Raw genomic sequence first — 27,150 nt, 5'->3', positions numbered from 1 at the left:
CGCACGACAAAGCAAAGTTAGAACATTTCATTTGGCATTCATGAATTTCAGCCACCGCAGCAACAGATGGGGGGTTCTGTGGCAACAATCCCTTCACAGAAGCTGGGCACTTGCCATTCATTCCCAATGCCCCCACGCTCCTCCAGCATGGGGTCAACTGTCCGCTCCAGCAGAGCTGGGCCGTTTACACCCAGCTCCTGTTACTCATGTGCCACCTACCAAATATAAACCAACTGCCCCACATGGGGGTTGCCCTGCAAAAAAAGAAAAAAAAAAAAAAAAGAAAAAAAAAAAACAGGACTCATTGACAAGTTTTCCAGGAGGCAGAAACCAACAGAGTTCCATTCAAGAAAACTGAATGTTTTGGGCATCTTTCCAGACTCTACTGAACAGCTCTCTCTGAGGTAAAAAAAAGAAGTTTCTTGAGCTTAATCAGCTCAGACCTAATGGTAATTTTTTTGGAGCGAGGGAGAGATGGTTGCAGAGGAGACCAGAGAAACAGAGACGGTAATCTGCGAGGCAGCCACCACTCAAACACTGCCCCAAACTGGTAAATAATATCCCTGAAAACTCGAGTTCTCCTTTAGCACCTGGCAGTCTTTTTGTCGATAGAAAGCGAGAAGTGGAGGAGAGAGCAGCCAGCAAGGCTTTGTCTCGTGACGTTGGCCACGAACAGAGGAGGTGGGCTTTGGGAAAGAAACAAGGTGGCTGACAGCAAGAAGGGTTAGATTTTAGCATTTAATCCGTACGAAAAGCGAGCGAGTCTTCTATCCTGTCGCACGCATCGGTACGATTTAGCTTCCATGCAGCCTGCAAGGACTGCACCGATCCTGCAGAACCGAGTTGAAGTAGACGCTAAGGAGCGAGTGTTTCCCTCTGTAAGAGCAGCGTGACAGCAGACATCCCGCACACACGCCTACAGGAGCTGGGAGAGCGAGCGGCGCTCGCCGCTCTCAAACTTTCTCCCCGCAGTCCCGGAGCCACCTACCTGCTCTCTGGAGATGCAAGGCAACGAGGGTCTCCTGAACATCTTGCTGCTGCCGTAGTAGCTGCCCGAAGCTTCCCCCAGGGACACGCAGCTCGACCTCCGCCGGGGTCTGACCGCAGGCACTTTGTCCTCCGCGCCGGGCAGCCGGGGCTGCGGCTGGTGCTGCTGGGGCGCCGCCCGGTCCCGAGCCGGGAAGATGCCGCGCTCGGCGCCGCGGAGAGCCAGCAGGCAGCCCGCCACCCCCACCGAGCCCGCCAGCAGCGGCCGGAGGGCCGGGGGCAGCGGCTGGAGGCCGGTCAGAGACACCAGCCACACCGCGCCGGAGAAGAGCAGGACGAGCAGGCTGCGGCGGAGCCCCGCGGAGCTCTGCAGCAGGGTGAGCGCCGCCACCGAGCCCAGCGCGGCCAGCAGCCTGCCCGCCGCCAGCCGCGGCTCGCCGGGGGCGAGGGGCTCCTCGCCGCGCCCCTGCGCGGGCGGCAGCCACCGCAGCGCCACCAAGTCCCCCGAGTAGCAGCAGACGGGCAGCGCCAGCAGCCACCAGCGCGTCGCGCCGCGCTCCCCGCGGGCCAGGCGGCAGGTGAGGAAGAAGAAGGCGCAGGCGATGCTGAAGAGCGGGCTGAGGCAGCGGGAGAGGCTCAGCAAGGCGTGCAGCGCCCGGGGGCTCCGCCAGCCGCCGCCGTCCTGCGGGCCGGCGCTGCCCCGGCCGGGGAAGGCCAGCAGCGAGAGGGCGACGGCGGCCAGGGCGCCCAGGCTGAGCAGCGCCCGGCGGGAGGAGGAGGAGGCGGCGGCGGCGCCGGGGCAGAGCGGCGGGGTCGGGAAGCTCTCCGGGGGGTCCCGGCGCGGCGGGGTGGCGCAGCCCCGCACGTAGCCGTTCCGGAGGCTCTCGGGCGGCGCCGGCGGCCCCGCGCCGTCCGGTTGCGGGCGGTGCGGCGGCGGCTTGCCGGGGCCGCGGCGGGAGGCGGAGGCGGCCGCTTCTCTCTCTTCCCGCATGGTGGTCGGGGGTCTCGCTAGCTCCGTCCCGCCGGCGCCTCCCGCATCGCCTCAGGAGAGGGGCGCCGGGCCGAGCCGCGGCTTCTGCCCCGCGGGCGGCGGCGCCCGGAGCATGGTGGGGAGCGACGGGAAAAAGAGAGAAAAGGTAAAAGTCTGGCCGCTCGGCTCGCTTTCCCCCGAACGGATCCGGCGGGAGGAGCTCGCTGTCGCCTCCCAGCGCTCACCGGAGGAGCGGTCCGGCGGCGGGGTACGGCCCCAGCCCGCCTCCCCTCGCACGCTGCACACGGCGCGCGCGGAAGCCTCTGAGGCGGCACGCGCCCCGCGAGCGGCTGCGCGCGAACTGCCACGCGGTAACGGCCGCGCGGGAAGCGGGGAGGGAGGGGGAGGCGGGGTTGAAGGGCGGGAGGGGGGTTGGGTGAGGTGACGGAGCGGCGGGCGGTAACGGCTGCCGGCAGCGCGGAGCTGTGAGAGCCGCGCGGGACGGGGGGAGCGGCCGAGCACTGAGGAAACGGGAGCCGGGCTCTGAGCGTGTGGGTTTTCCTTCTCGTCTTTGTTTGCTTTTAGGTGCTGAGGGAAAGTTGCTTGTGCGTGCTGCAAAGCGCGGCGTTGTTACGCGAACCGTTATTTTTAACGCGTGAAGAGCAAGGTTGGATTAGAGGAAGTTTCTGCTCTTTGCTTCGGTCTCCCCCAGTGCAGAGAATGACAGAACAGCATTCCGAGAGAGAACGTGGATTTCCTTTTGGGATGATAGCCCTGCCTTTCCTTTTATTCCCGTGTTATTGACATCATTTCATCCACAGCCAGGTGGACACATGGATACAAACGTTTTCCTTGCTAAGACATTACCACAGCCCCTCCATTTTTCTATTCCATTGAATTCAGCTATAAGTGTGTTCCAGAGATAACTAGACATTGTGATCTTCTTAGAAATATCGTATGCACACATATACAGCTGCAACAGCAGAAAGTGCCTAAAGAAGAGCACCAGATGTGACACCGTATGATCCCTTACCACCCTGAACACGGCTCACTGAGGCATTAGCACTTTCTGAATCAGAAGTATTGCATTATGCTGGGCCAAAAACATTGGTTTCCACTTCCCAGTCTAATTCTTCCCTTATATTTCCTATCTCCTGTTTGCCTTTTATTGTTTGTTTTGGTTAGAGAAGAAAGCAAGCCAACAAACTGAGTATTGTTGAATGTTGTTCTGCTGAACACTGAAGAAACATTGAACACTGTTTTCATAACATTAACTTCGTAGATCACAGGATATCCTTTAGTGTTAGCATCTAAATCCACTAAATAGTTATACAGGTAAGGATGGAATTCTTTTCCATGCATGTTTCATGGTTATTTACATTAAACACAACCTGCACATGACCTCAAGGTTGTGAGGTTGTATGCAGATTTGCTCAGCTGAGTTTATTTTTTCTACTCTCAATAACTTTGTATCACAATTCACTTCACCACCTTATTGTTTGTTTGTTTTCAGATCACTTATCATGCAATAATTAGCTTTTAATTCAGTGGTGCGTCTGTGCAAAAACACCCTGAAGAAATGTATTCACAACTCATTTTCTGTAAGTAGTTTCTTTAGCAGCTTCTCTGTTGCCTAACAGTAATCCTAGCATACTCTTGTAAAAGGATGTAACTATGAATAGATTCCTGAATAATATACAAGCTAATTATAAAGGATTTCAATGTAAGGAAAACTTGATTTGAATAAGACAGCATCTATCATTAAGAGCATTAACTAGACTTCTTATGACAGAATAATTTTAAGAGTTGTAATGCTATAATGGGATGATAATAGTAGGGTGACAATGTTTTTTGGCTACAGCAAATGAGAACAAGCCCAAATGCAGCAGCCACAGATGCAGAAATGAAGGAAAAGAGCTGCTTACCTTTTGAAGTCCTCAAGTAGGTAGGGATCTCTAAAAAGAAACGCTCCCACCTTCACTGCCAACCCTTAAATGAGGGCTGGGAATGGGTGGATCCTGGCTCCGTTCTTTCCAGTCACTCATGTGCACTGCATGCAGCTGAGCTTCTCTGGGCTGGCCCTGCCTTCCCACCTCCATCACTGCTTCAGGCCATCGCTTAGCATTTCTGCTACACAGGTGAAAAAACATGCCAGGTTCCTGCCAACCTGGGGCTTTCTAAAAGTAAACAGTGCTTTTCTTTCATTTCTGTGGCTGCTGCATTTGGGTTTGTTCTCATTTCCTGTAGCCAAAGACTTTGTTACAATCTTGCTCTTATTGTACTACTTTCTGTGTCATTAGAACATTGCAGCTTCTTCCTTTAACTTATGCCCAGAGCTATCTCTAGACCTTGTCACATCCTCTGGAATATTTCTGAATTGCAATAATTCCCTTCTGTTTGCACTGCTCATTTTTTTGCCTAGACTTAGGTGTATTAAGGTCTTTAAATGAAATGTGCTTTAAAACTCAAAACAACAAAAACTTAAACCAGCTGTGTGGTTTGAGTAGCCTACATTTCTAGCTGTAATCTGGGATCATTTGCTTATTAATTTTTGTGTACAATTGATGATGAAGTTGATGTCTTCTTTGAAGAACAAGTTTCTACTGCCTGGCTACTGCTGTAGTGTAGAGTGCAGGTGAAAAGAAGGTGAGGAAAGAGGATCTCTCTTGCTTAAGAGCTTTGAGTTAGTAAGTTCAATACACTCTTTTTAAAATTCTTATCTGTGGGTAAGCAGCTGTCTGTAGGTTGCAGTACTCAGAAGAGGTGAATGGGACATTTACAAAACATTTTTTAAATTGTGGGCAACCAAAACATTTGGATGAATTCCTGCTGTTCTGTAAATGTAGTCTCGGAAGCCTTTGTGGAAATGCTGATGTTTCACAATATATTTCTTTGAATATTCATTTCATTCAAATGAAATACAGTTTTGTTAAGAAATTGTAAAGCAATATAAAGACAGGTAAGTTGGTACAAGCAGTAATTGGGGATACCTCAGTTTTATTACTGGTTTTTGTTTAAATTAGATGCTCAAATAAGGAAATGATATTATTACCACCATAATAATTCAGCAAAATATAGGAAATAACTATTATACCTGTAGAAGACACATTGCATGCCCATGCAATTGCTGTCCCCTTAGGGAAGTCTAAAGGCTTAACCAAACTTAAATGAATGCTTGGAGAAACACCAGTGTTATCTGTTCCAAGTTTGTACTGAGCCAAGCACTGAAAACGCTCTGTTTGGTAAACTGTAAAGATGTGTGCTTCAGCTTGCTGAGTGCTTGCAACTTGAAGGCTCAGAGATGCAACTGTGCTGCCTGGATGATTCCAAACTTACCTGTGTGTAATATGCTGTCTTTTAAAAGCAGGATACGATGCCAAATGTTAAGATGCTCATAGTCTTGAATGCTGAAGGACTAGAGAGATCTTCAGTAGTTCATAGGCAGCCAATATAGTGGAAACAAATGGTTGAAGGATACTCAGATGTAGCTACTAAGTGAAGGAAAAAAATACAGGGAAAAAGTCTTCTGGAAGTATATTTACTAATGCACAATGTGACTGTTCTTGCAGGGAGGAGTTATATTTGTCAAGTCCAAGGGTGAGAAGAGATCCAATTGCATTCCATGTGAAGCAAAGCAGTCAGTTTCAAAGGTAAGTCACAGCATTATGATCTTTGGATGACTGCAAAGACCAAGTTACTACAAATGGCAACTGTTTAATTTCTAAAAAAGATGCACGTGGCAAGGAAAGCTAACAAGTTGTGAAAAAAAGAAAGACTTTCCTTGTAAGATGTCTCTTGTAGATACAGCACTAGTCAGTTTAACAAGCATGAAGATAGCACTAGAAATATGGAGCTGGTGTGATATGGCATTGTTAGATGAGATTTTCCACTTCTGAAGATGGAAAGTATCAGTCTGATGGCAGTTCCTAAGCTATAACTCAGTAGTGGCAAACCTGAGGAACAGTCAGTGAATAAAAGAAATATCACATCAGTACTCTGAGTCTTAATCAAAACTAGGACAACACCTTCATCTGGACTCTCAAGTTTTTTTTCTGGTGCCAATATTTCTGATTCTCTGAGGAGAATCAGCAGCATGCTGGCTTCTGTTACCATATCCAGATGTTCATACTAGTTTAGATTTTTAATTTAAGCAGTCTCCTGATTCCTGAAGAAATTTAGATGCTTCTCAAATGGATCAACATGTGCATCTCCAGATAAACATGCAATGATAAGCATCTTTACAGCTGAAATGTATTCTGATAATATTCAAACTCCTACTTTTTAAAAGTGAAATTGTCAGTGGGTGGTTATTTTAAGTGATTTACAAGTAGAATTCTTTGATGTTGCAATTATTGCTGTCACGGGGTATACAATCTGTGTATTACTCCAAATAACATTAGAAGTCCAACATTTCGTGTTAGCTTTATGAGAAAACTTAATGAGATTCTGTAACATTTTAGAACCTTGTTTCTATGCTATATATAATATACAAATGATTTTTTTTTTCTCCCTGAAGGGACCATTTCCTAATAAAAATAAAGCTATTGGGCTATTAAATTCAACAAATATTTTGCTTTAAAGACACCAGAGAACTGCATAGATTTATACCATACTGCTCTTTCACATGAGCTTATTTGGAGAATAGTGAGTTTGTTCAATTTTTTTTATAATAAGAATGCAAAATTTTTTCAATTATGAAACTTCTGCCAGGTTCCACTTCCTAAAATTAATTACTTAAGCACAGTTTATCATGCTATGGTATAATCAAGTTAAAGATTGATAATAAAAAGATTACTTTCTTCCTATGTAACATCTCTATAAAAAGTATAACTTGCACCAAATCATATTTTATCATAAAATCTGCACATTCAGTGAAATGACATTAAACTTAAGAATACATGCTAATATTTCTTTGGCAATTCATTCCCTAACTTGCTAATTGAAATTTCTGCCTGGAATTGAAATGTAGGCATTTCATGGGCTCTGCTCATTAACACTGCTAAAGATTAAACCTAACTAGGCAGCTGGTTTGGTTTTTCAGAGACGTCTGTCTTAACACATGAGCATCAGATGCATTAATACATTCTCAAAAAGATAAAATTGGTCCAAATATGATCATTTATTGAAGAGGAGGTTAGGGAGCTGAATTAATCAGTTTGTCTCATTTCCATGTCTTTTGGACACCCACTTTATTGACCCTAAATCACTGAGACAGGTCCTTGTTAATTAACATTCATTTGAATTCTGTTAAATTGCTGTAATTACATTATATTGTCAGCAGGCATAATACAAGCCAGTAAAGGGATTGAGTTGACTTATATCTCTTGAGGGTCTGGCCTGTGTTTCAGCATGTGTTTGAGTAGCATCTCAGCTGTTAGGTGGTATTTTGCCATTTAGTTAAGTGTGTGAAGTCTTCATAGGCATTAATTTACTCAGAAGTTCATCACACTTAACACTGCCTTACAGTAGATATATTCTAAGAGTTTGGATTTAGACTAAAATGTTATTAACAGTCACTATTTGTTTTATTTGTAAATAAATGAAGATGTAACCTTTGCCTTGAAGAATAGTGTCTGTAAAATTGTGCCTTGACAGAAAACAAGTAATAAGATGTACTAGATCTTACTTCTTGAATGCAAAAAGTCGTATTGACTGAATATTAACCATTCAAAACTTATCATAAACTGTTATATTTCATTAAACTTATAAAATATTTTGAGATTAATTTGGTTTTAGTATTCAAAATAATGATAGTCTAGTAAGACAGTCTATGTAGATGAATCTACAGAACAAAACATGTAAATAAAAGTTATTTTTCTACAAAACAAAGAGAAAGGTGACGGAATTCCGTAATAGTAACTGCATAACTCTCTCTTCTGGAGATTGAATATGAGATCAAAAGAAAAATGAAAAAAGGAAGATTATGCAATGAAGATAATTACTCATCAGTATGGAGGCATATGAAGGAATTCAGATATGTGAAGTAGCAAACAAGAGTACATTGTCTAGTTTTAAAGTGATAAATTTGTTTTTTCTGCCTGTTCCTGAAAAGGTAAGCATGCCACCAGCATTTCTTAGGCCAGTTTTATCTTGATCATTTGTTAAGATCAAGTTGTTTATCAAATAGGGCCTGAAACTTACATATTGTCCAGAAAGTGATGACAGTGTCAGTGCTCTTGTTTGAGACAACTTGTCTCAATAATCTTGGCTATGTACTTTTAAGCCTCCATATTTAGCTAAAAGTTACCTTTCTTCTTTGTTTAATCCAATAGGACTGTTTTGACATTCATACTCAGTACTGAGTACAGTTACAATCATTTATCAGCTGTTCTCAGTATCTTAACTGCAGCTCCCGCTCCTTTTTCAGCATTGATATTTTGTTGAACACAGTGCTCATTACGGCTTGACAAAACTGAGAGTCCAAATTTATCATATCAGAAACTGAAGATGAAGACTTGAAATACTTCTGTAGCTTTGGGCTTGCTGCTTTTCCCCCATGTGTGTGGTATAACGGCGCATCATGATTATTTCTGAACATCATCGAATTGTGTCTAGTTTGCAAGGGTGAACATATGTAGGTAAAGCAGGCAATGGTTTCACAACATTAGCAGATAAACCTCTTGATCAAATCCAACAATATTATTGCTCAAAAGTAGTGCTTATTGCCTTTAGGAGTGATGTTACATTTAGAGGAGGAAAAACAGCTGGATGTGAAAATATATTTAAATGTTTCCAAGATGCTCATCTTTCTCAGGTGAAACTCTTTAAAAGAGTAAATAGAAGTCATAAGAAAACACTGCAAATCTTCGTGGGATTTTACCCAAGCAACAAAGACTTTTTATATTATAAAAAATAGGCTCTCCCCTATTTGTAAAAACACATTTGAATTCACTAGGTAAGAAAAAATGAAGGTATGCTATGGAAATGTTACAAATTTTGAATCTGTAATGAACTGGTAATGCACATGTATTAACTTCCAGTTGATTAAACTTTATGTGCTTATTTATAGCTAAAATGTATCTGGCATACTTGGGTACAAAGTAATGATGTAGAAGTAATCAGTCATGTGCACCTGTTTGATCTTTCAAGCAATGAAAGAATAATAATTGCCCTGCAAACACAAAGGCATCACATTTAGAATGGTTCTTTTGTTGCTTGGAGGTTTTTTGTTTGAATTAACAACAACCTGAGAGGAAAAGACATTGAAACAGAGTGAACTGGACACAGCAGTAGTTTTACCAGAGTTGATCGATGAAACCCAGAAGTTTGCATTTTGATAGCTTTGCCCTAATGTTCAATTAGTAGTAACTAGTTAGCTCTAATTGATGCTTAATATACCAAACTCAAACACTTAGGTTTATATCACTAACTGATTTCTTACTGCAGTATCATTTATATCATTCCATAATGATTCCTATGGTGACTGCTTTTATAAGAGGATTTTCATGTTTAAAAGTCAAGCTCAAATGTCAGGTAGCATTAAAGACTGGATTTATGTTTTTAAAATTTGGCATAGTTTATTCAAGTTACCTCCCCAGCCAGACCTCCTACATTAGTAGATCTTCACCAGATCTAATGGTGTGACTAATGTATTTCTGAATGCAACAACTTCAAATTGGTGTAAAATATATTAATTTGGCATATAACTTAAAATAACAAACACATTCAGATGTTGAGGTGAGGCCTGGTTCTTCATACTGCTCAAAGTGAAAGAGATTCAGAGAGGATAGGCAGAAGTGCTGCTTTAAGCAAGATCGTGCTTCTGAGAGGTCTAGCTAGAAGCATTTATATAGAAGATATGGAAATATATTAGCGTGGGACAAAAACAAAATGAGTATATAATCATTTATTTCTTCTATGTAAGGTAACAAGATTCCAGTTGCCAGACTAGTTTGCCTAATTACATTTATTTTATAAGTGGGCATAACTTATTTAAGGTGTCTTTACAAGGCAATTTTGAATTTAGACTGTGCTTTACTATTTACTTGGAAAGTTAGTCTTAAATGACAAAGTGACTTGCAGAAACTTAACATAAGTAATGTCAATGTAGAATTAGGTACATTCTGTGTACTAGAACTACTTAATCCTTGGACATAGTTCACAAATACAAATTTGAATTATTTAAACATGAGATGCAAACAATATGTTCCATGAGTGGCAAGCCTATGTTTTTCAGATGAGAAAACGTAATGTTTTTTTCCTTTTCTCCCTCCAACTCCTAATCAAGATTTTAGGGCCAAACATCTATGTGACAACTGGGGCAATTAGAGAAGCTTGTCAGACCCGCAGCATCATGCTACCTGCTTACCAAACAGACCTCTAATATAGACACATTATGCTTAAGGAAGAGTTCTCCTTGTGTTCTAAATCTTTACTGCTGAAGTACCACGCAAGGCTACTTTTCTGAAGATTCCTGAGTTACTTATGCTTCACTAAAGCCTTCAGCTTCACTTCAGTTCCACGTTTGGAACTACCTTGTGTTCTTTCCAAACTATTTTCATAAGATCTTTGACCATCTGTTGACCTTTATCAGATTACTGCCTAAAGATTTTTGCCAGAAGCTTGACACTCCAATTATTGAGAGTGATATGCTATCTAGAACAATCCTGCAAGCCTCAATTGACGCAGCAGGGACAGCTGTCTGTGCTTTCACCTACTCTTTATTTCTTAGGCAATTTTCTTGGCTTCTGCATTTCCAGAAAGAATAAAACAACTATAAAGAATGATTGCTTAGCATCTATTCCAGAGAGGCATCACACACTGCAAATGGTATGAACTGGAATATCTTACCTGTAACAAGCTGAATTAGCAAGACTAGCTATTCTTCTAGTGGTTGTAAACTGCAGGCTTGTGACTGTGTGTGAGCAATATCATTACTGGAATGCTTTTCTAATATGCTTTGAGGTTGTCATAACAGATGCTTGATTTCTTGGCTAGAAGTTGTCCTATGGGTGCCTTGAGATTAGGGGAGCTATGCTATCCTCCTGAGCAGTAAAGCATCATCTAGTAGATGTTTCTGCTAGCAGACTGCTTGTGCTCTTGAATGAGCTGGATAATAGATTCAGTATTTTGAAGCATCCGTAACACATGTAGGATCTATGTGACTGTGCTCTAGAGTCTTTTTTTCAAGAACATAGTTAACCATACTGACTTTGCCTTTGGTTGGGAATACAACATGCCACATTTTTTCACTCCTGAATGTCCAGACCTGTTTTTTCATCAGCTATTAAAAGAGATGATTTAACCATACTTGTCTTTTCCAATCTTGAGAATTGTTTGGAGGATAAACAAAGATAATTATGATTATTTTAATAGCTAAAGCTGGCTGGTTCAACCAAGATGTATTTCAGAATCCACATTCTTGCCGAAGTCTTTCTGTACAGTGCCTCAAGCTGTTGCTTTTACATCAAAATCTCCTAAGTATTAATGTAACGCTGATTTGATATCAAGATTTCAACTTCTCTATTGAATTTTCTATTCAAGCTCATTATTGAAATTGTATTTTTAATGCCCAGAGACTGTTTATTTATCCCTTAGAGAAATACTCTGATTAATAGAACAAAAAGAGGAAAATTTACTTGTTCAGATAGACTTCATTTGCCAAGTGATACACAGAAAAGTCAATTTCCCTTTCCTTGGCCTCATTGTCTGGAATTCTGCTGTTTCCTGGATGGAGCTGGATTCTTCTGGCAACTCAATCTATTTGACAGCTGTTTCAGCACTGCACGGATTCTTTGTTTTTGTTGATACTGTAGTAATTGTATATTGAAGTGCTTGTTAATATTTTTGTCTCCTTCATGAAGTAGTTTTCAAGTACGGTCTGGATGTTATGGTTGTTTCCTCTGTTTCTGAATGCTTTTTGAGTGCTCAGAAATGGTACTTAAGCTTTCATGTGCTTGTTGAATGTTTATCACAAGTCCTACACCATCTATGCTACTGAGATCTTGGAAAGAGATATGCATTGAAATGTAAATATGGAAGAAGAATTTACACAAAGCTAGACAGATGTATTAAAAATTAACAACTTTTTAAAGAATAGGCTGTAAAATGTAGATATGCGTGTGCTGCAGTGCAATTTAAAAAATGACAATTCCTGATCTGAGAAACATTCTATAAAATTCACATTCACTGGATCTGGTAGCTGTATGTACTGTGTTCATCCCAGGCTGCTAACCAGAGAAACTTGGTCAGTTTGATACCAATGCTCAGAAGTCTGTTCTGGGGGAGACAGTCACTCCTAAATAATGAAGCACTGCTGTCATTTTTGCTTGTATGCTTCAGTTGTGCAGTGCTATATTATTCAAACTTTTACACAAATGCAAGTGTTCATTAACTTACTATTCTGTTTGTCTATACAAATGCAAAGATCTTCTGATTCTTTTCTCTTTATTATTTTTTTCTAATTATTTTCTCTATTCCAAGTACCCAGCCATGTATTTGTCTGAATAATTGTTCCTGGTGCTGTAATGATGCCATAAACACATCTCAAATGTTTTGGTGCTAGGGCATCTGTCATGAACAAGACATACATAATCATACATTTATTTGATACATACTTCATAAAGCAAGAAACAGCTGTGCGGGTGTGTTGACCATGTAGCAATATGCTAATAACTATTGCAGAGATCTTTAGATACCTCACTGGTTTGAGGCAGGGTTATAACAAGCCTGTCTGGAAAGAATTTAGAGCCCGACAGGCCTTTCACTGAATCCCATAAACTAGGCTTAGAAGCCAAGAGCTGCACCCAATACTTGAGATTTAGAAAAAGCCTGACATCAATGGGATTTGTTCACAATTTAAGCATGTATGTATGATGCATTGTCTGAGCTCAGTCATGTGTCAGACCGATTGCAGACAATGGACTTTACGCTACCAAAAGCCTTCTTACATTTGTCAGGACTGGCCTTGGTTTCTGCTTCCACTGTTGTTAGTTTTGGAATATATGCAATAAAGATGGCAGATGGCCAAATAAAATTTGTACTGTGCAAATGTATTGGGATATGAGTGACAGCAAAGCTGTTAAAATCCGTGTAGCAAAATTAGGAACTTGGCAAATGCTTGGGGGAAAAAAAAAAAAAGGCTGATGACAGCAAGGCAGTCAAACATTATGACAATGACAGCATAATCAAACATTAATTTTTTCTTGTGTAGTAATTCTCTATTGTAGTCTCTCCTAATCAAAAACTGAATCCATGCTGTGAATAGGTTGGGTCGCTTTTTGAAAAATGTGCCAGAAAGATCAGAATTATTGCCTAAGTAGTAATTGAACAGAACAATAAGTTCAGTACTCACATAGCACTTAAAAATGCCTGTAAATAGAAGTGTCACACATTCTTAATGTCATACTAGGAATGTGAAATAATTCCTAGGGTCTTCTCTTTTAAACAAAGCAAACCAAAAGCTTTAGTTTAATGGACTCTGGCAGATGTGTATGTGAATGTATTTCCATTTTCAAGAAGGAAATTGGGCAATACTGAATAGGGCAAAGCCATTCTGCCAACCTTTTATTGTGTGATCCACGTATAAGTACTCACTGTTAAATATTTATGGAATATAAATACAAAACTAAGAACATAATACTTCGTCTCGCCATTAATTTAATATGACAGCATTGTCTGCTGTAAGGAAATAGGATCCATTAATGGTCTTGAGGATTGCAAAGGCTTTCTCTCTGGGTCTGTGATTTCCAACCTTTGCTGACAATTAAGGTTAATGCTCTCACAGGTAGAGATTTTGAAACATCCCAGCACTAGTATAACTAATAAAAATGCTTACATTATAAAATGGCCGCTAATAAAGGAGTAATTTTTTAGCTGCGTTACCTCCAAATATAGACTGCTTACATCAAGTAAGACAGTTCTCAAAAAATAAGAAATACAATCCCTAAAACATCAAGAATAGTCGAAACGTGTGATCCTGAATGTGTTAATGACCAATTTTCACTTTTGTAGGTTTTTTTTTTATAAAATATGTATATGAAACTGGACTGTTGGCTTCATGTGTCAGTCTTGAATGTGGATTATTAATTCCAGCTTTATTTTAAATATGATGCCTTGAGAAACATAAGGGGCATTTTATGTGAAGTGATGGTCAGCCACGGTGACTTGAGACTACATTAGGTTTAAAGGGAGTTAACTAAATAGGGCGTGTAATCTGAAGGGGCTTCTGGGACAAATGTGGTAACTATTTCTGCCCTCCAGTATTTGTAGACTACAGTGAATAAGATTTTGTTGTTATTGTGTTGTTGTTTTTTTTTCCCTTTAATGGGAGTGAAAAAGACTACTTTCCAATGTCTTCTGTAGTTTGTTCTCCCAGTTATCATTTCATAGAGAACTTTGTATTCTTTTTCAGAAGAAAATATCCTTCCCTTTCTCATGTTGACCTAAGTGATTGATCATCAAAGGAACTTTTTAGGATACAAAAATAGCAAACCACATTTTTTTCTGTCTCAATGTTTTGCTATTAGTTTCATTTCAATAGAGATAACACTTGTAAAATCACAGAACTTTGATTTTATTGATAATCTTATGAAATGTGGGTGGGGGGTGTCTTTGTTGTTTGCTGATTGCCTTATGATTTAAATTTGCAATGGCAAAATTGAAAGGCAGTGTTTCTAATACTGATATTTTGTACCTTGTATTGATATGCAAGATAACACTGTATAGCATTATATAGTGCTATTATATAGCATCAATGTTATTTCATAGCCTAATTCTGCTCATTTTTTGTCATGTTCTTGGCTATGCCAGCTGTCCCACGAGCAGTGTACAACTTTGCCTGGTTTGTGACATTTCAAGTCTCTTGAGGCTAATACTGACCACTTCTTTCTATTGGTTCCTTTTTAAGATGGTTTTGATATTTTTTTTCGGTTTGCATGGATATTCAAAAAGTTAAGCTCACTGATGAGTGTGCCTGGGTGGTACCTGGATACAATGTGGTTTAATTCGAGCACGACAGATGACATTCCAGAGAGTGATGATAATTCTATGAGATGGAAAATACTGAACTTCATTTTTCATTACCTCTATCTCCATTTCCATAAACTTTTTTTGGACTGTCTGGACAATAACCACATCATCAGATTCCCTGAATGTGATTGTCATTATTTTTAACATCTTACTCAGCCTTTATATCTTCCAAACCCAGAGGGAACCTGAACCTTTTCCAAGGCTAGAGAATAAGGATAATAAACTCCCAGTAGTCAAATTCCCAACGCTTAAACAATGGATTTTTTTATTTGAGGAAGACTGAAATTAATTGATAACACTTCTATTCTTAAACATACTTACTGGAGAAAACTATAGTGCATGAGTCATTCAATGCAGGCTAAAGAAATTAACATATTTGAACATTATAAAGGTACACCAATTCCAGCTTGCTCAACAGCAACAGCACTGCTGTTTGCAAGTAGTAACTTACCCATCTGACAGGGGGCATCTTCACGGGAGCTGTCCTGCTTTTCCAGGGGGATGGAGATGCTGCTTTAGTTCTGTTATGCTAGAACAACAGTTTATTTCTTCTTTTGCAGTCTGCTGTGCCTAAGTAGCATGGAATATGTGGTCACTGAGAGTAATACCACTCACCACAATGGAACCGATCTTTTACCAAAAAAAAAAAAAAACAAAACCATAAAACTGTCAGATTATAGTACACAAGAACACAATGGTTTCATGTAGTTTAATGAGTGGTATTCCAAAAGTGGGCTTGGTGGAATGTTTTTTTCTCTAATGAGTCAGCAGAAGGGAAGGCATAATGCCCTTCCCTTTTAGTTCCTGTACGTTAATCTCTTCAGAGCAAGCTTGCCATAGCTCAGGTGTCAGATGCTGTTTATAACTATGCTGGAAACATAGCAGAACAAAATAGTATCATCAATTTCTCTTGAGACTTTACATACACATTTTAAGTTACCTGTTTTATCGCTGCTGCTCTTAATTCAAGCACTCTATCAACAGTTTTGTAAGGTGACTTGAAAAGTCTTTTCTGTCTATGAATTTGCCCAGTTTCTCTTTGAATCTGAGACAACATGCCAGCTGTGATTTGAGAACTGTTCATCACCTTGCCTTGTTTATCTGTTATTTAAACTGAAGACTCCTGTTCTCAATGGCCATTCTTTACATGAAGTTATTCCCATTCTCCAGTACCTTCTCCAGTATATTTTAAGATAATTTTAAGACGGAAAGCAAGAACTGCACCCACTATTCAAGTCTGAATGGCTGTAGAAGCAGTGTGGATTTATACATTGGCATAATAATGCTTTATATTTTGTTCTTTCCTAATAACTCCATAAGTTTGGTTTGGCCATTACTGAGAATCCTAGATACGTTTTCATAAAACAGTCAATTCTGTATTTCTTTGAAGTGATCCAGATTATCAGGCTGTTAATCATGAAACTAACAGTGAGGAAAATGCCATTTTTTGCTAAAGTGCATGTTTTATAAGTAGAGTATTTTAAATGTGAGTATAGGCTTAGTTTTACTTTGCATTCCTGTACTATTTTATATTATGGTTTCTTGTGATATGTTGATTGCAGTTTGTCATTCACTTTTTTTTTCTCTTCAGTTAAAATTGTGCTTTTTGATCCTTTTTTCTACAAACTTAAGTTATTCTAGAGATCTATACAAGTATATAAAAACTGCTTTTACAACTTTTATCAAAGAAACTGTTGGATGCCATTTCCCGAAGCTTTTATTATAAAACTAATATATGTGATGTGAACAACTATGGCAGTTTTCACAAAATTAGTGTGAAGTTCTCCCATGTTCCCTCATCAATGTGTTTCATAACACAGGTTAGAGAAAGCAGCTGTTTGGCCTTTGTGGCCATTCAATTCTTCTGCTGTGCCAATCAGCTCTGCCTGTGTCAATCTGGTTGTTTGCCATGTAGATTTTTATATCTCCAATGAAGCGTCTAAAACTGCCAGATCATTTCATGAAGGTAACTGTACACCATTAAATCAACAGTGATGTTTTCCCAGGTGTGGAGGTGAGCACAGCACTTATGCATTGCTTAAATTTCAGATACCATAATGTAAGTCCTTCATTCACATTTTCTTAACAACTTTAGATGACTGAAAAACCATTAATTTTATTCATTTCAGTAATTATTTGCCATATTTGGGAAAAAAAAGCGTGAAAATATGTAAAATTCTGGTTTGATTTTTTTAACTGAAAAAAGTTATATGATTTTTTTCTTTGTCTCCTTTCTGTAATTTTGTATTTAACTATTGTATTTTACATCAAATACATCATTGTTAGGTACTTTTAAAGACCAATGCACTAAGATCAGAATAGAAATAGACTGCAAAATGGTTGACATTACCTCCTACCTGTGAAGGGCTCAGACTGAGCCTAAGAGGCGGCATACAGGAGTATTCAGAAGGAAGTGAATGACTTCCTTCCATTGTAAGCTTTTCCTTGTTTGTAGAGATTATTCTTGTCTCTAATGCCCGCTGTGCTGCTGCCTTGGGAGTATGGTAGCAATTACACTGAAGCACTTGGAGAGCAGATGAAACTCCATCCAGTGCCTGCCTCGCTGCTTTTCCTAGCTTATCTTTAAAGGTGGGGGAGAAGCTTCTGTGCAACCCTTTGTACTGCTGCATTATGAGGATATAGGACAAGGGAGAACGGTGGGGGAATGGTTTTAAACTAAGATGGGAGATTTAGGTTGGATAGTAGGAGGAAGTTTTTACACAGAGGGTGGTGACACACTGGAACAGGTTGCCCAAGGAGGTTGTGGATGCTCCATCCCTGGAGGCATTCAAGGCCAGACTGGATGTGGCTCTGGGCAGCCTGGTCTGCTGGTTGGTGACCCTGCACATAGCAGGGGGGTTGGGTTGAAACTTGTTGATCATTGTGCTTCTTTATAACGCAGGCCATTCTATGATCACTTTAATCGGTTTGGTTTAGAAGAAATTTTTAATAGCTAAATCTCAAGTCAATTTGGTTTTGATTGTAGAAAGAAAAAAGATTATTTGTCATTTAATGTGCTTGTGTAACAATTCATTTCACTTCTGGAAGTTCTTAATGTATGTGTATATTTCATCTAATTTTCTTGTATCAAGTTTTATAAGAAATCCTCCCCCCTCTTTATGGCCATAAATGTGGCTCCTATCATCACTTTCCCCACTTATCAGTACATATGCAGAACAACAGTCTTGGCGTAGTTCAGCGTTCCATGAAACCTAATACGCTTTTGCCAACTAGAGGAAATATCTGTCTATTGTTCTGTAGTGGAGTAAACAGACTTGTAGGGAGTCACTTATTGCTGTAGGAAGTTATTACAGAATGGCCTCGTAGTGGGGACTACGGCAATATTTACTGAGTGCTCTGAAACTGGAAAGCTGCTCAGCTTCAAGCTCACTTAATAAAGCATTTATATATCCTGTTGCAGTGCACATCAAGCACTGCTGAAGAAAGGAAGTTATTTCAGCTCAAATGAATTTTTATTAATCGCAAAGCTGAATAAGTCGGATAAATGAAATCAGTTGGGATGTGTTTTTTTTTTTCCAGGCAACAGCGCAGTCCTCTCCAGTGACAAAAGGTGTACAAGAGGATGTTGTCCAGTGGTAATAGAAATGTAACCGAACCAGAGGGTGGTGGAACATGGCTCCCATTTGAATGACTGTGATTCCAGCAGCTGCATACTGGTTTAAAAATAAAGCAACGATCTGATTCTCTTCTGTCCTGGTGCTCGAGTCACGCGCTCCTGCAGAGCTTTTTGTCGGAAGTTTGCTTTGCAGATAAGAACTACATGCAAATGTTCCTAATTATCCAACATAAGAGCTCTGGTGACCGCTTCATTTACGCTGAGTACTTTAGCTTTCTATGTTTGAGTAGTTTAGAGACGTAACTGCATTTACTCAGCAGAACAACTAACGGAGGGAGGAAAGAACAGCGCGCCGAGGCCCGGCCCCACCGCGCATGCGCCGATCCCCGGGGCGCGCCCGCTCGATGTCTCGGCCTGCGGCTGCCGCTGTCTGACCGCTCCAGGCCGAAGCGAGCGCTGCCGGAGCGCGGCCCCCTCGCTGCCCCTCAGCCCGCGTCGCCGCCGGCAGGAAGCATGGTGAGCGGCACGGCGGGACCGCAGCGCTGCGACCCCGCAGCGCCGGGCGGGAGGCGGGGAGGGGAGGAAGGAGGGTTAGATGGGACGAGGGGAAAAAAGGAAGGAGCGGGGCCGTGAGTAAGCACTTGGCGGGGCCGGGCCTGGCGGGGCCCGCGGCGGGAGCTCCAGCAGCCCCACCGGGCCCAGCAGGGTGGGGATGTGCAGGGGGAGGCCAGGGCCTGTGCTTTCCTTTAGTGCTTCCCTTTAGGGCGGCCGCGCTGACGGCTGTTGCTCCGTCTCTTCCAGTTCCGCAACCAGTACGATAACGACGTGACGGTGTGGAGCCCCCAGGTGAGTCCGCCCGCCCTTATCTCGCTGGCTGATGCTGCGCGTTTCTCCACCGGCACAGACATCTCTTATGTAGGACACAAGCTGGGAAATCACAGAATCGTTATCTCTGAGATCATCATGTCCAGTCATCAGCCCAGCACCACCAGCGTGCTCACTGGTCACATCCCTCGTGTTTCTCATAAACTTCTAGGGATGGTGACACCCCTCACCTCCCCCTTCCCCCCCCCCCCCGGCTGCCCGTGCGGATCTGGTGCCTTTGAGCTTTGGATCTGCAGTAAACATATCCTGTGGGTTATTTCCCTGCCTTAAGAATTGAAGAGCTTTTAAAATTCCTCAGTGGCTATAGAGAATAACTTATATTTGGTATTCATTTTCATTCTGGTCACACACATTTATAAGCTTCAGTGTTGGTTGTTTTTTTTTTTTGTTTTGTTTTTGTTTGTTTTTTTGTGACTTCTAGTAGCTATCATGAAATCATCAGCAATGCTGAATTGTATTTATTTTTCATAAATTGTCTTGAAAGTCTGAATAGCACCAATGACTCACCAAAGACAGATTTGCTGCAATCTGTACTGCACGCATTCCTACAGGTGGTTGGGTCACAGTGGCACTGATAAGATTCTATGAAAGCTCTGGGGCATCTATGCAGGAGTGATGAGTAGTTACTCTAGGAGAATGTTTTTAAATATTGTTTTAAATAAAATGAGATTGAAGGTTAAAGACTTGAAAGGACTTCGGGCCTTTACAACCTCACAGCTTGTTCTTGGCAGTTAATAAATATGTGATTCCTTGCTGCTCTCAGGCAGGAAATAGCTGTGTGTAGGGCACAGTAGGCATCCAGCAGACTTTGTGTTCCTCTAGGTAAAGAAATCAAAAACCCTTGACATGTTAAGTGTGTAAATATATGTATCTTGGAATTGAAACCATCTTATATTAGTTTATATATCCTGTAGATTATCCCCAGAATGTTCCCATTGTAATAATTCTAGCAGTGTGTCATATTTTAAATTTATTGTGACTGGTAGGAGACAACTGTGCTACATTTAGTAATTCCAGCTTCTGCATGGTAGCTGTGAACGTGCTGATCATTTGTAATAAGTCAGTCAGCTAAAGAGCAGAAAATCAGCTACTTTACCCTCAGCTGTAGCACTGAAAGGATGTTGCCTTATTTTCCTGCAACGCTGCTGGCTTGCTTTTCAGAACTTGTATGGGCTTGCTTGTCTTTAAGACCTCTACTCCTCTTTCAGACTTTACTGCAGTTGACTAATAACATGTTCAGAAGTTATTGGGGGATGGATGATGAGACACAACAATTGCTTAAGATTCATTTTTTTAGGAAACTCGATTAAAAGTTACACATCCAACTTCAGCTGGAAGTTCCTCTGAGCAGTGATAGAAATAACTTCAGTGAGTTGCTGAAGTCATTGCCACTGTCATCTCTCCTGTGAGGAAAAGCTGAGGGAACTGGGATTGTTTAGCTTGGAGAGGAGAAGGCTCTGGGGAGACCAGATTGCGGCCTTCCAGTACTTGAAGGGAGCATATAAACAGGAGGAGGAATGGCTGTTTATGAGGGTGGATAGTGATAGGACAAGGGGAAATGGTTTTCAATTGAGACAGGGGAGGTTTAGGTTAGATGATAGGAGGAAGTTTTTCACACAGAGGGTGGTGGCACACTGGAACAGGTTGCCCAAGGAGGTTGTGGATGCTCCATCCCTGGAGGCATTCAAGGCCAGGCTGGATGTGGCTCTGGGCAGCCTGGTCTGCTGGTTGGTGACCCTGCACATAGCAGGAGGGTTGAAACTTGTTGATCATTGTGGTTCTTTTCAACCCAGGCCATTCTATGAGTCTCTGGTTTGCAAATGATAATAGAGGAAGTCTGTTGTTAGGCAGTCAGTGTGCCTGTCAGGATGGGGGAAATCAAAAGTCGGTAAATGAAAAACTGTTGAAAAAATGGTGCAGGTGATTAATTTCAGAATTGTTATCTTTGATTTTATTCTGTAGGGGCGAATTCATCAAATAGAATATGCCATGGAAGCTGTGAAGCAAGGCTCAGCCACTGTGGGGCTGAAGTCAAAAACACATGCTGTTCTGGTTGCTCTAAAGGTAAGGTTAAAACTCTGTTCTGCAAACATCAATATTAGAGGAAAAGTTTTGGTTTGGCAAATCAGTTTAGCACAGTCTGAACTTTTATCTGTATATAAAATAAATGTAGTATCACTTTCCTTTTCCATTAGTGTCAGTAAAAAACTATAAATAGTTTCAGTAACCATGCTAAGCAGATTTTCACAAAATGGTGATGGAAATGAGTGAAAGATTTTCACTTTAAAAGATAGGAGTTCTTCTATTTTATTTTATTTTTTGTTATAAAGTAAAACTGTTCACTTCCTTTTTCCAAAACTTGGGCATCTGTTCATTTTTTTCCTGAAATGAAAAGGAACATTTTACAGTCTCCTACTGAAGCAGAATTATTTTTTTCTTGTCTTCTGTTGCAAGTTTACAGTTGTTCGTTTGTTGTCTTTTGTTGTTGTTTTGACTGTTTTGTGATCATATTCAGTTCTTGCAATAAATGTTAGCAGATTACTCCACAGTGCTTGGCAAAGTGGTCAGTCTGCCACATAGCTCTCTCCTTTTATATGTAGCGAGCACAGTCTGAGCTGGCAGCTCATCAGAAAAAAATCCTGTACGTTGACAACCATATCGGTATCTCAATTGCTGGACTTACAGCTGATGCAAGACTCTTGTGGTGAGTATCTTAGCTGCTGACATACACAATTCTGCAATAAGTGAAAGTTCGCGCGTGGACTATTGCAAATGAAATTTTATGTTCATCTAAGGACTGGTCTTGGTCTCTTGTGCTTTGCCTAAGACCTCACTGTGAAATTCTGGAAGGATTTTAAGTTGTTGGCAGAAAACTCATTTGTTTGGCCCCAAAATTTGCTCTTTGGTTTTGTTACTTGTAAGACCAAATTGTCTGGTTTCCTCAGTGTGGTGGGGTTTCCAAGCAGTCTGAAAAAGTGCATTACTTATTTCCCTCTAGCAGCTACTTCTATTAGTAAAAACATATACTGCTGAACCTGTGGATTTGCCTTTCACCAGCTGACCACATAGCTTGATCAAATAAGGTAATATATACTAAAAGAGGACGATCCCCTGGTTACACAGGAAAACAAAGAAGACACAGAGACAGTATAGGAAGAATTTTTAAAATAAAATTTAATTGCCGTAAGGTTACAAAGATATGTTCCTGTTTAAATGTGGGTTTTTTCTTTTTCCCAGTGACCTATTTGTGGCCTAATGCACTTCTCACTTCTCTTGGTTGCTATGGAAGAGATGCTCTGAGACTCTTTCAAGCCTGTGGTCAACCTCCTAAATAACAGTTAAAAGTCACAATGAAATGAAATTGTGTAATTGTTTTTCTCAACAAGCAGAGCTGAAACAAGAATACACTTAAACCTTAACAGACAAATATTGAAGAAAATTCAGTGTGACTTTCATCGATGCACTGATATGATTTTTCTTTCTTTTTCTTCTAGCAATTTTATGCGTCAGGAGTGTCTGGATTCTAGATTTGTGTTTGATAGACCTCTTCCAGTGTCTCGTTTGGTGTCACTAATCGGAAGCAGTATCCTTTTTTTTTTTTTTTAAAAAAAAAAAAAAAAAAAATATATATATATATATATATAAAATAATTCAAAAGCAATGCTAAACTGAAAAAGTTAATTCAGAGGTGATTTTTCTTTATTCACGTTGTTTGCATGTTCGTTCTTTCAGAGAACATCCCAGAACTCTGAACTGATAGAAAAACAGTAAAGTGCTGTGTACCATTTCACTTACTGCTGGGGTTTTTTTGTTATATAGCACTGTGGTTTTGGAGATGGGGGTGGAAATATGAGTGCACTGCACAAAATATGATCATTTGCTGGACTGCAGCTGCTTGCTTGCTTTTTTTTTTTTTTTGTGGTAATTAATGTTCTCTCTGCTTGGAGCACAGAGGAGTCCTTGTATTCTGTTATCAGGTGCCTAGGTAAAGTTAAAAGGCTCAGAAATTAAATGAGGCTGCATTAACTGAACTGTTTGTATTACTTGGTTGAATGCATCACCAAGTTCTGAGAAAACCAGCTCCTAAATGTTGTTTTGGTGAAGAAGAGCCAGTGCTGGCATTCCAAATAAGTCCTGAGAACTATTTCTTCAAACACAGCCTTTGATACTACAAAAGGCTTTGCGAAGACTACACAACAATTTTGTAGCTTCAGTGCATTGCTCAGGAAAATGTTTTCAGTGTGATTGATTTAACATGTGCCTTTGAGATTGCTTCTTTAGCTTACTTTAGAAACGCAAATACCAACGCAGCGCTATGGCAGAAGACCATATGGTGTAGGACTGCTCATTGCAGGTTATGATGTAAGTAAACTGTGCTAGCTGCAATTGGTCCAGAAGAGAACATGCTTAAATGCAATTCTGTACAAGTATACATTAAAGAGGAGAAGGTAGAAGGAGGTGGCAGACTCACCAAAATTAACAGAATGACGCAATCATTTTCTCTATCATACTGAGACACAACTTATATAAATTAACAGCTAATCCACTCTATGCCTATGAGGTGTACTTATGCAAAAATGAAGAACTGATTATTTTTAGGTGCAAAATGAAATGAACAAATTATTTTCTTAACACTTTTTCCACATCCATTTTTTATTTAAAAAAAATTAATGGGCTCTACTTTACGTGTTCGGAAAAAACAGTTTGCCTAATGCAACACACAGAATGTCTGCCCTGAAGATTTTTAACACAAAGAAGGTAGAAAGAAATTAAAAACTTGCCTGAAATTATTGATGGCAAGGTTAGTTCTCCAGTAGGTTTTCTTGCTTGTCAAAAAGTCAGAAGCATGCATAAGCACAAGGCAGTTTGTGAAACACTGGAGGAAACATTTTGGTTCTTGTATTTCTTGTATGAAAAATGCAGTGCAAAAAACATTTCTTTACAAACACTAATTTGTTTTTATTTTTTTAACAATAGCTTTGAAAGAATTGGGTAAGAATGGTGGTGTAGTAAGCAATAGGATACTTATGTGCATGCACACAAACTATGTAATGTTTCATGAGCAAAACTATTTTAGAAAATATTGTGTGTTCCTACAGCAAGCTTGGTATGAGTTTATACATTTGTTTTATGTCTTCCTTTAGGATATGGGCCCTCACATCTTCCAGACTTGTCCCTCAGCAAACTATTTTGACTGTAAAGCAATGTCCATTGGTGCTCGTTCGCAATCAGCACGAACTTACTTGGAAAGACACATGACTGAATTTACTGATTGTGAGTAATGAACCTGGCTATCTAATGATCTTCTGTTACAAAACTTATTTTCTGCCACTGTTCCATTCTGCATGTAGTAAGACAAGAAAACGTTGAGGGCTGAGTTTGGCATAAGTGTAAATCTACATGAAGAGGAAAACTGGTAGAGAAAATATTGCAGATCTTCACGTCTAACATCTGAATGCTTATTAGATCTAATAAAAAGAGAAGCTGTGCTCAGAAAAGCAAAGTAAAAAGTAACAAACTTCTGCTCCGTTTAAAGAATGGGAAGAATTTTTTACATGTCAAAGCAGGTACAGTATGTCATGGCAGATACTTAAGTAGTGAATTTATACGAAACAATGATGTGAAGGGGGGAAATAGCTTGATTATTGCTGTACTGAAAACAATGCAGGTGCCAAAACCAGGTGGTTTCAACCACAAATGTAGAGAAGAGCTGGTTTCCCGTTAGTGTACTTGTTTAATAGCTGTGTTTTCAGTATCAGAAATACCTAAGGAGAAGGCTTTTAAAAGTCAAGCTGTGCAAGTTGATTTTCTTGTTGTCAGCTGAGAATGGGAAGAAGGGAAAATGAGTCTTGGGGATAAGTGCTGTATTTCATAAGTACCTTTCTGTTTTCATTCTTAAGGTAATCTAAATGAGCTAGTTAAACATGGACTGCGTGCCCTGAGAGAGACTCTTCCTGCTGAACAGGATCTGACCACCAAGGTAAATGCCAGGTTTTCTTAATGAGAAATTTCACTGCTATTGTTCTCAGTAATGACAGCGACAAAACTGATGTAAAGTATGGCTGGCACTGAAACTTGGAAGCCAAAAACTTTCTAGATAGTATCATCTTCATTTCATTTGTTGCCAATTTACGTGCTGCTTCCTTTATTATCTGAGATTTAGTTTTCTTTATGGAAGTGATGCTTTATTTAGATAAGATACTGTTTCCCTAGCTGCTTCATTATATTTTAAACTTGAATCGGTGTTTAAGGTGCTTTTTGTCCAACTGGAATTATCAGCTTTGCATTGTAAGCACAGTCACTAATTGACTGGGGTGGTAAGAGAATGTAATACACAAACTGAGTATTCAGCATCACAGAGTTATAGAAACCTTGGACAGGAAATGAAATGAGCAACTGTTGAGCAAGAAGCTTCTAAGCAGCTCTGTTACCATATTCTAGTGTTCTCTTTGTGGCTGGCCTTGCCCTCATCTATGCTTAATCTAAATTTTTTGTTCTTAGCCTGCCTTTCTGTTTTCTAGAACTCTTACAATAACAGCAGTGCAAAGTAAGATGAAAATCAGTTTTGAGAAGTCAGGTATTTGTTACTAAAAAGAAAAGGGGGGAGAAGAAAGGAGGAAAAAAAAAAGTAAGAATCCTTGAATAATGGTTTTCCTGTTAAGATGTTTGAAATGTGCTACCTTTTGTAGGGAATAAATGTCCCTCCCTTTCCTTTTCGAGAACAATCTACTAAAGGAAGACTTCATCAAAATTGCCTTTCTTCCTTAAGCAGACACAAATAGCACAGTGACCCTCTCTGTTACAGTGGGAAGCTTTTTTCTGTTTGACAAGTGAAAGTGATTTTGTGGAAAAATGCTTCTCACTTCTGTCAAAACTTTGCTTAACAGAATGTTTCCATTGGGATTGTTGGCAAAGACATGGAGTTCACAATCTATGACGACGATGATGTAGCACCATTCCTAGAAGGCCTTGAGGAGAGACCGCAGAGAAAGGTGTGTGCTAAATGGAAGTAGGCTTTATTGAGAGACAGCACTGTATGATGTATTATTTTTATGTTTGACGTTTAATTCTGCTAGTAGACTATAATTTTAGGAATGTGATTTTTTTTTTTTTAAAGCTAGAAGTTACTACATGAGAACTGGATACACCACGTACCCTTAGCTGGAGACTGGTGTGCTTATTTAAGTCAGTTGAGGCTGAATTGGTGGCAGGCCCTTCCTGCTATCTGTCATGGTGTTTTGCACTTTGTTTAACAGCTTATTTCTTGTGCATGTGGCGTAGTGCATCCTCAGTCTTCTAACTGACAGCTTTGTCCTTTGTGTTTACTCTGGATAATCCCATAACACATCTTTTCCCTCTCTTTAAGCCTGCTCTGCCTGCTGATGAGCCTGCAGAGAAGGCAGAAGAGCCCATGGAGCACTAGTTGGTGGACGGGTTCCTTTCTGCTGCCATACGTGTTGCTGTACCGGAGCGTTTATCCACGGGTGGTAACTTTATCCTCACCTGTATGCCTCTTATGCTGATACGTACTGAGGATTGCTTTTAAAAAAGAAATAAACCAACTCACCTATCCTTAAGGTCAGCAGTGCTGCGTTTTTTTCTGTCGAGGAATGGGTTTTCTTAAAAAGCACAAGATACTGTTTTTTAATGGATGCCTACTGTCTTTAGCCCATAAGGACAAATGGGATTAAATCACGTTTTTGGAACCTACCGTGGCTTTGGGACGGGTGGGGGTGGAAGAAACCGAACTCCCCCGTTTGGC

General features: G+C 40.4%; 2 protein-coding genes across 6 annotated transcripts in view; one reads left to right on the top strand and one right to left on the bottom strand.

Annotated features, from left to right (window-relative positions):
- The window catches only part of PDE3B (phosphodiesterase 3B), a 76,680-nt gene extending 74,568 nt beyond the window's left edge, over window positions 1-2,112 (bottom strand). For both annotated transcript variants that reach the window (XM_031614055.2, XM_090140487.1), the window contains exon 1: window positions 989-2,112. In XM_031614055.2, the coding sequence (XP_031469915.2) occupies window positions 989-1,978 (990 nt within the window). In that variant the 5' untranslated portion in view covers window positions 1,979-2,112. The remainder of the gene's footprint in view (window positions 1-988) is intronic.
- PSMA1 (proteasome 20S subunit alpha 1) lies at window positions 1,551-26,965 on the top strand. 4 transcript variants are annotated; one of them, XM_090140494.1, is made up of 14 exons: window positions 1,551-1,565; window positions 2,543-3,292; window positions 3,471-3,558; window positions 5,527-5,607; window positions 18,467-19,019; window positions 19,305-19,349; window positions 21,351-21,452; window positions 21,989-22,092; window positions 22,883-22,971; window positions 23,680-23,750; window positions 24,533-24,662; window positions 25,289-25,368; window positions 26,276-26,380; window positions 26,755-26,965. In XM_090140494.1, exons 5-14 carry the CDS (start codon window positions 19,017-19,019, stop codon window positions 26,809-26,811), a joined length of 786 nt encoding a protein of 261 aa, XP_089996620.1. In that variant the 5' UTR covers window positions 1,551-1,565; window positions 2,543-3,292; window positions 3,471-3,558; window positions 5,527-5,607; window positions 18,467-19,016; the 3' UTR covers window positions 26,812-26,965. The 4 variants fall into 4 exon arrangements, with proteins under 4 accessions (XP_089996620.1, XP_089996619.1, XP_031469920.1 ...); XM_090140493.1 differs by lacking the exon at window positions 1,551-1,565 and adding an exon at window positions 2,190-2,328; XM_031614060.2 differs by lacking the exons at window positions 1,551-1,565; window positions 2,543-3,292 and adding an exon at window positions 2,390-2,508.
- Window positions 26,966-27,150: the final 185 nt, after the last annotated feature.

The sequence above is a fragment of the Phasianus colchicus genome, chromosome 5 (assembly GCF_987193195.1).
Source record: "Phasianus colchicus chromosome 5, bPhaCol1.hap1.1, whole genome shotgun sequence".
Classification (NCBI taxonomy): Eukaryota; Metazoa; Chordata; class Aves; order Galliformes; family Phasianidae; genus Phasianus; species Phasianus colchicus.
This window is presented reverse-complemented; position numbering and strand designations above follow the sequence as displayed.

Excerpts from the sequence above, each read along its gene's own strand:
- PSMA1 (XM_090140494.1), top strand. Across the intron at positions 19,350-21,350 it reads TGACGGTGTGGAGCCCCCAG|GGGCGAATTCATCAAATAGA; the intron begins GTGAGTCCGCCC and ends TTTATTCTGTAG. Across the intron at positions 26,381-26,754 it reads AGGAGAGACCGCAGAGAAAG|CCTGCTCTGCCTGCTGATGA; the intron begins GTGTGTGCTAAA and ends CCTCTCTTTAAG.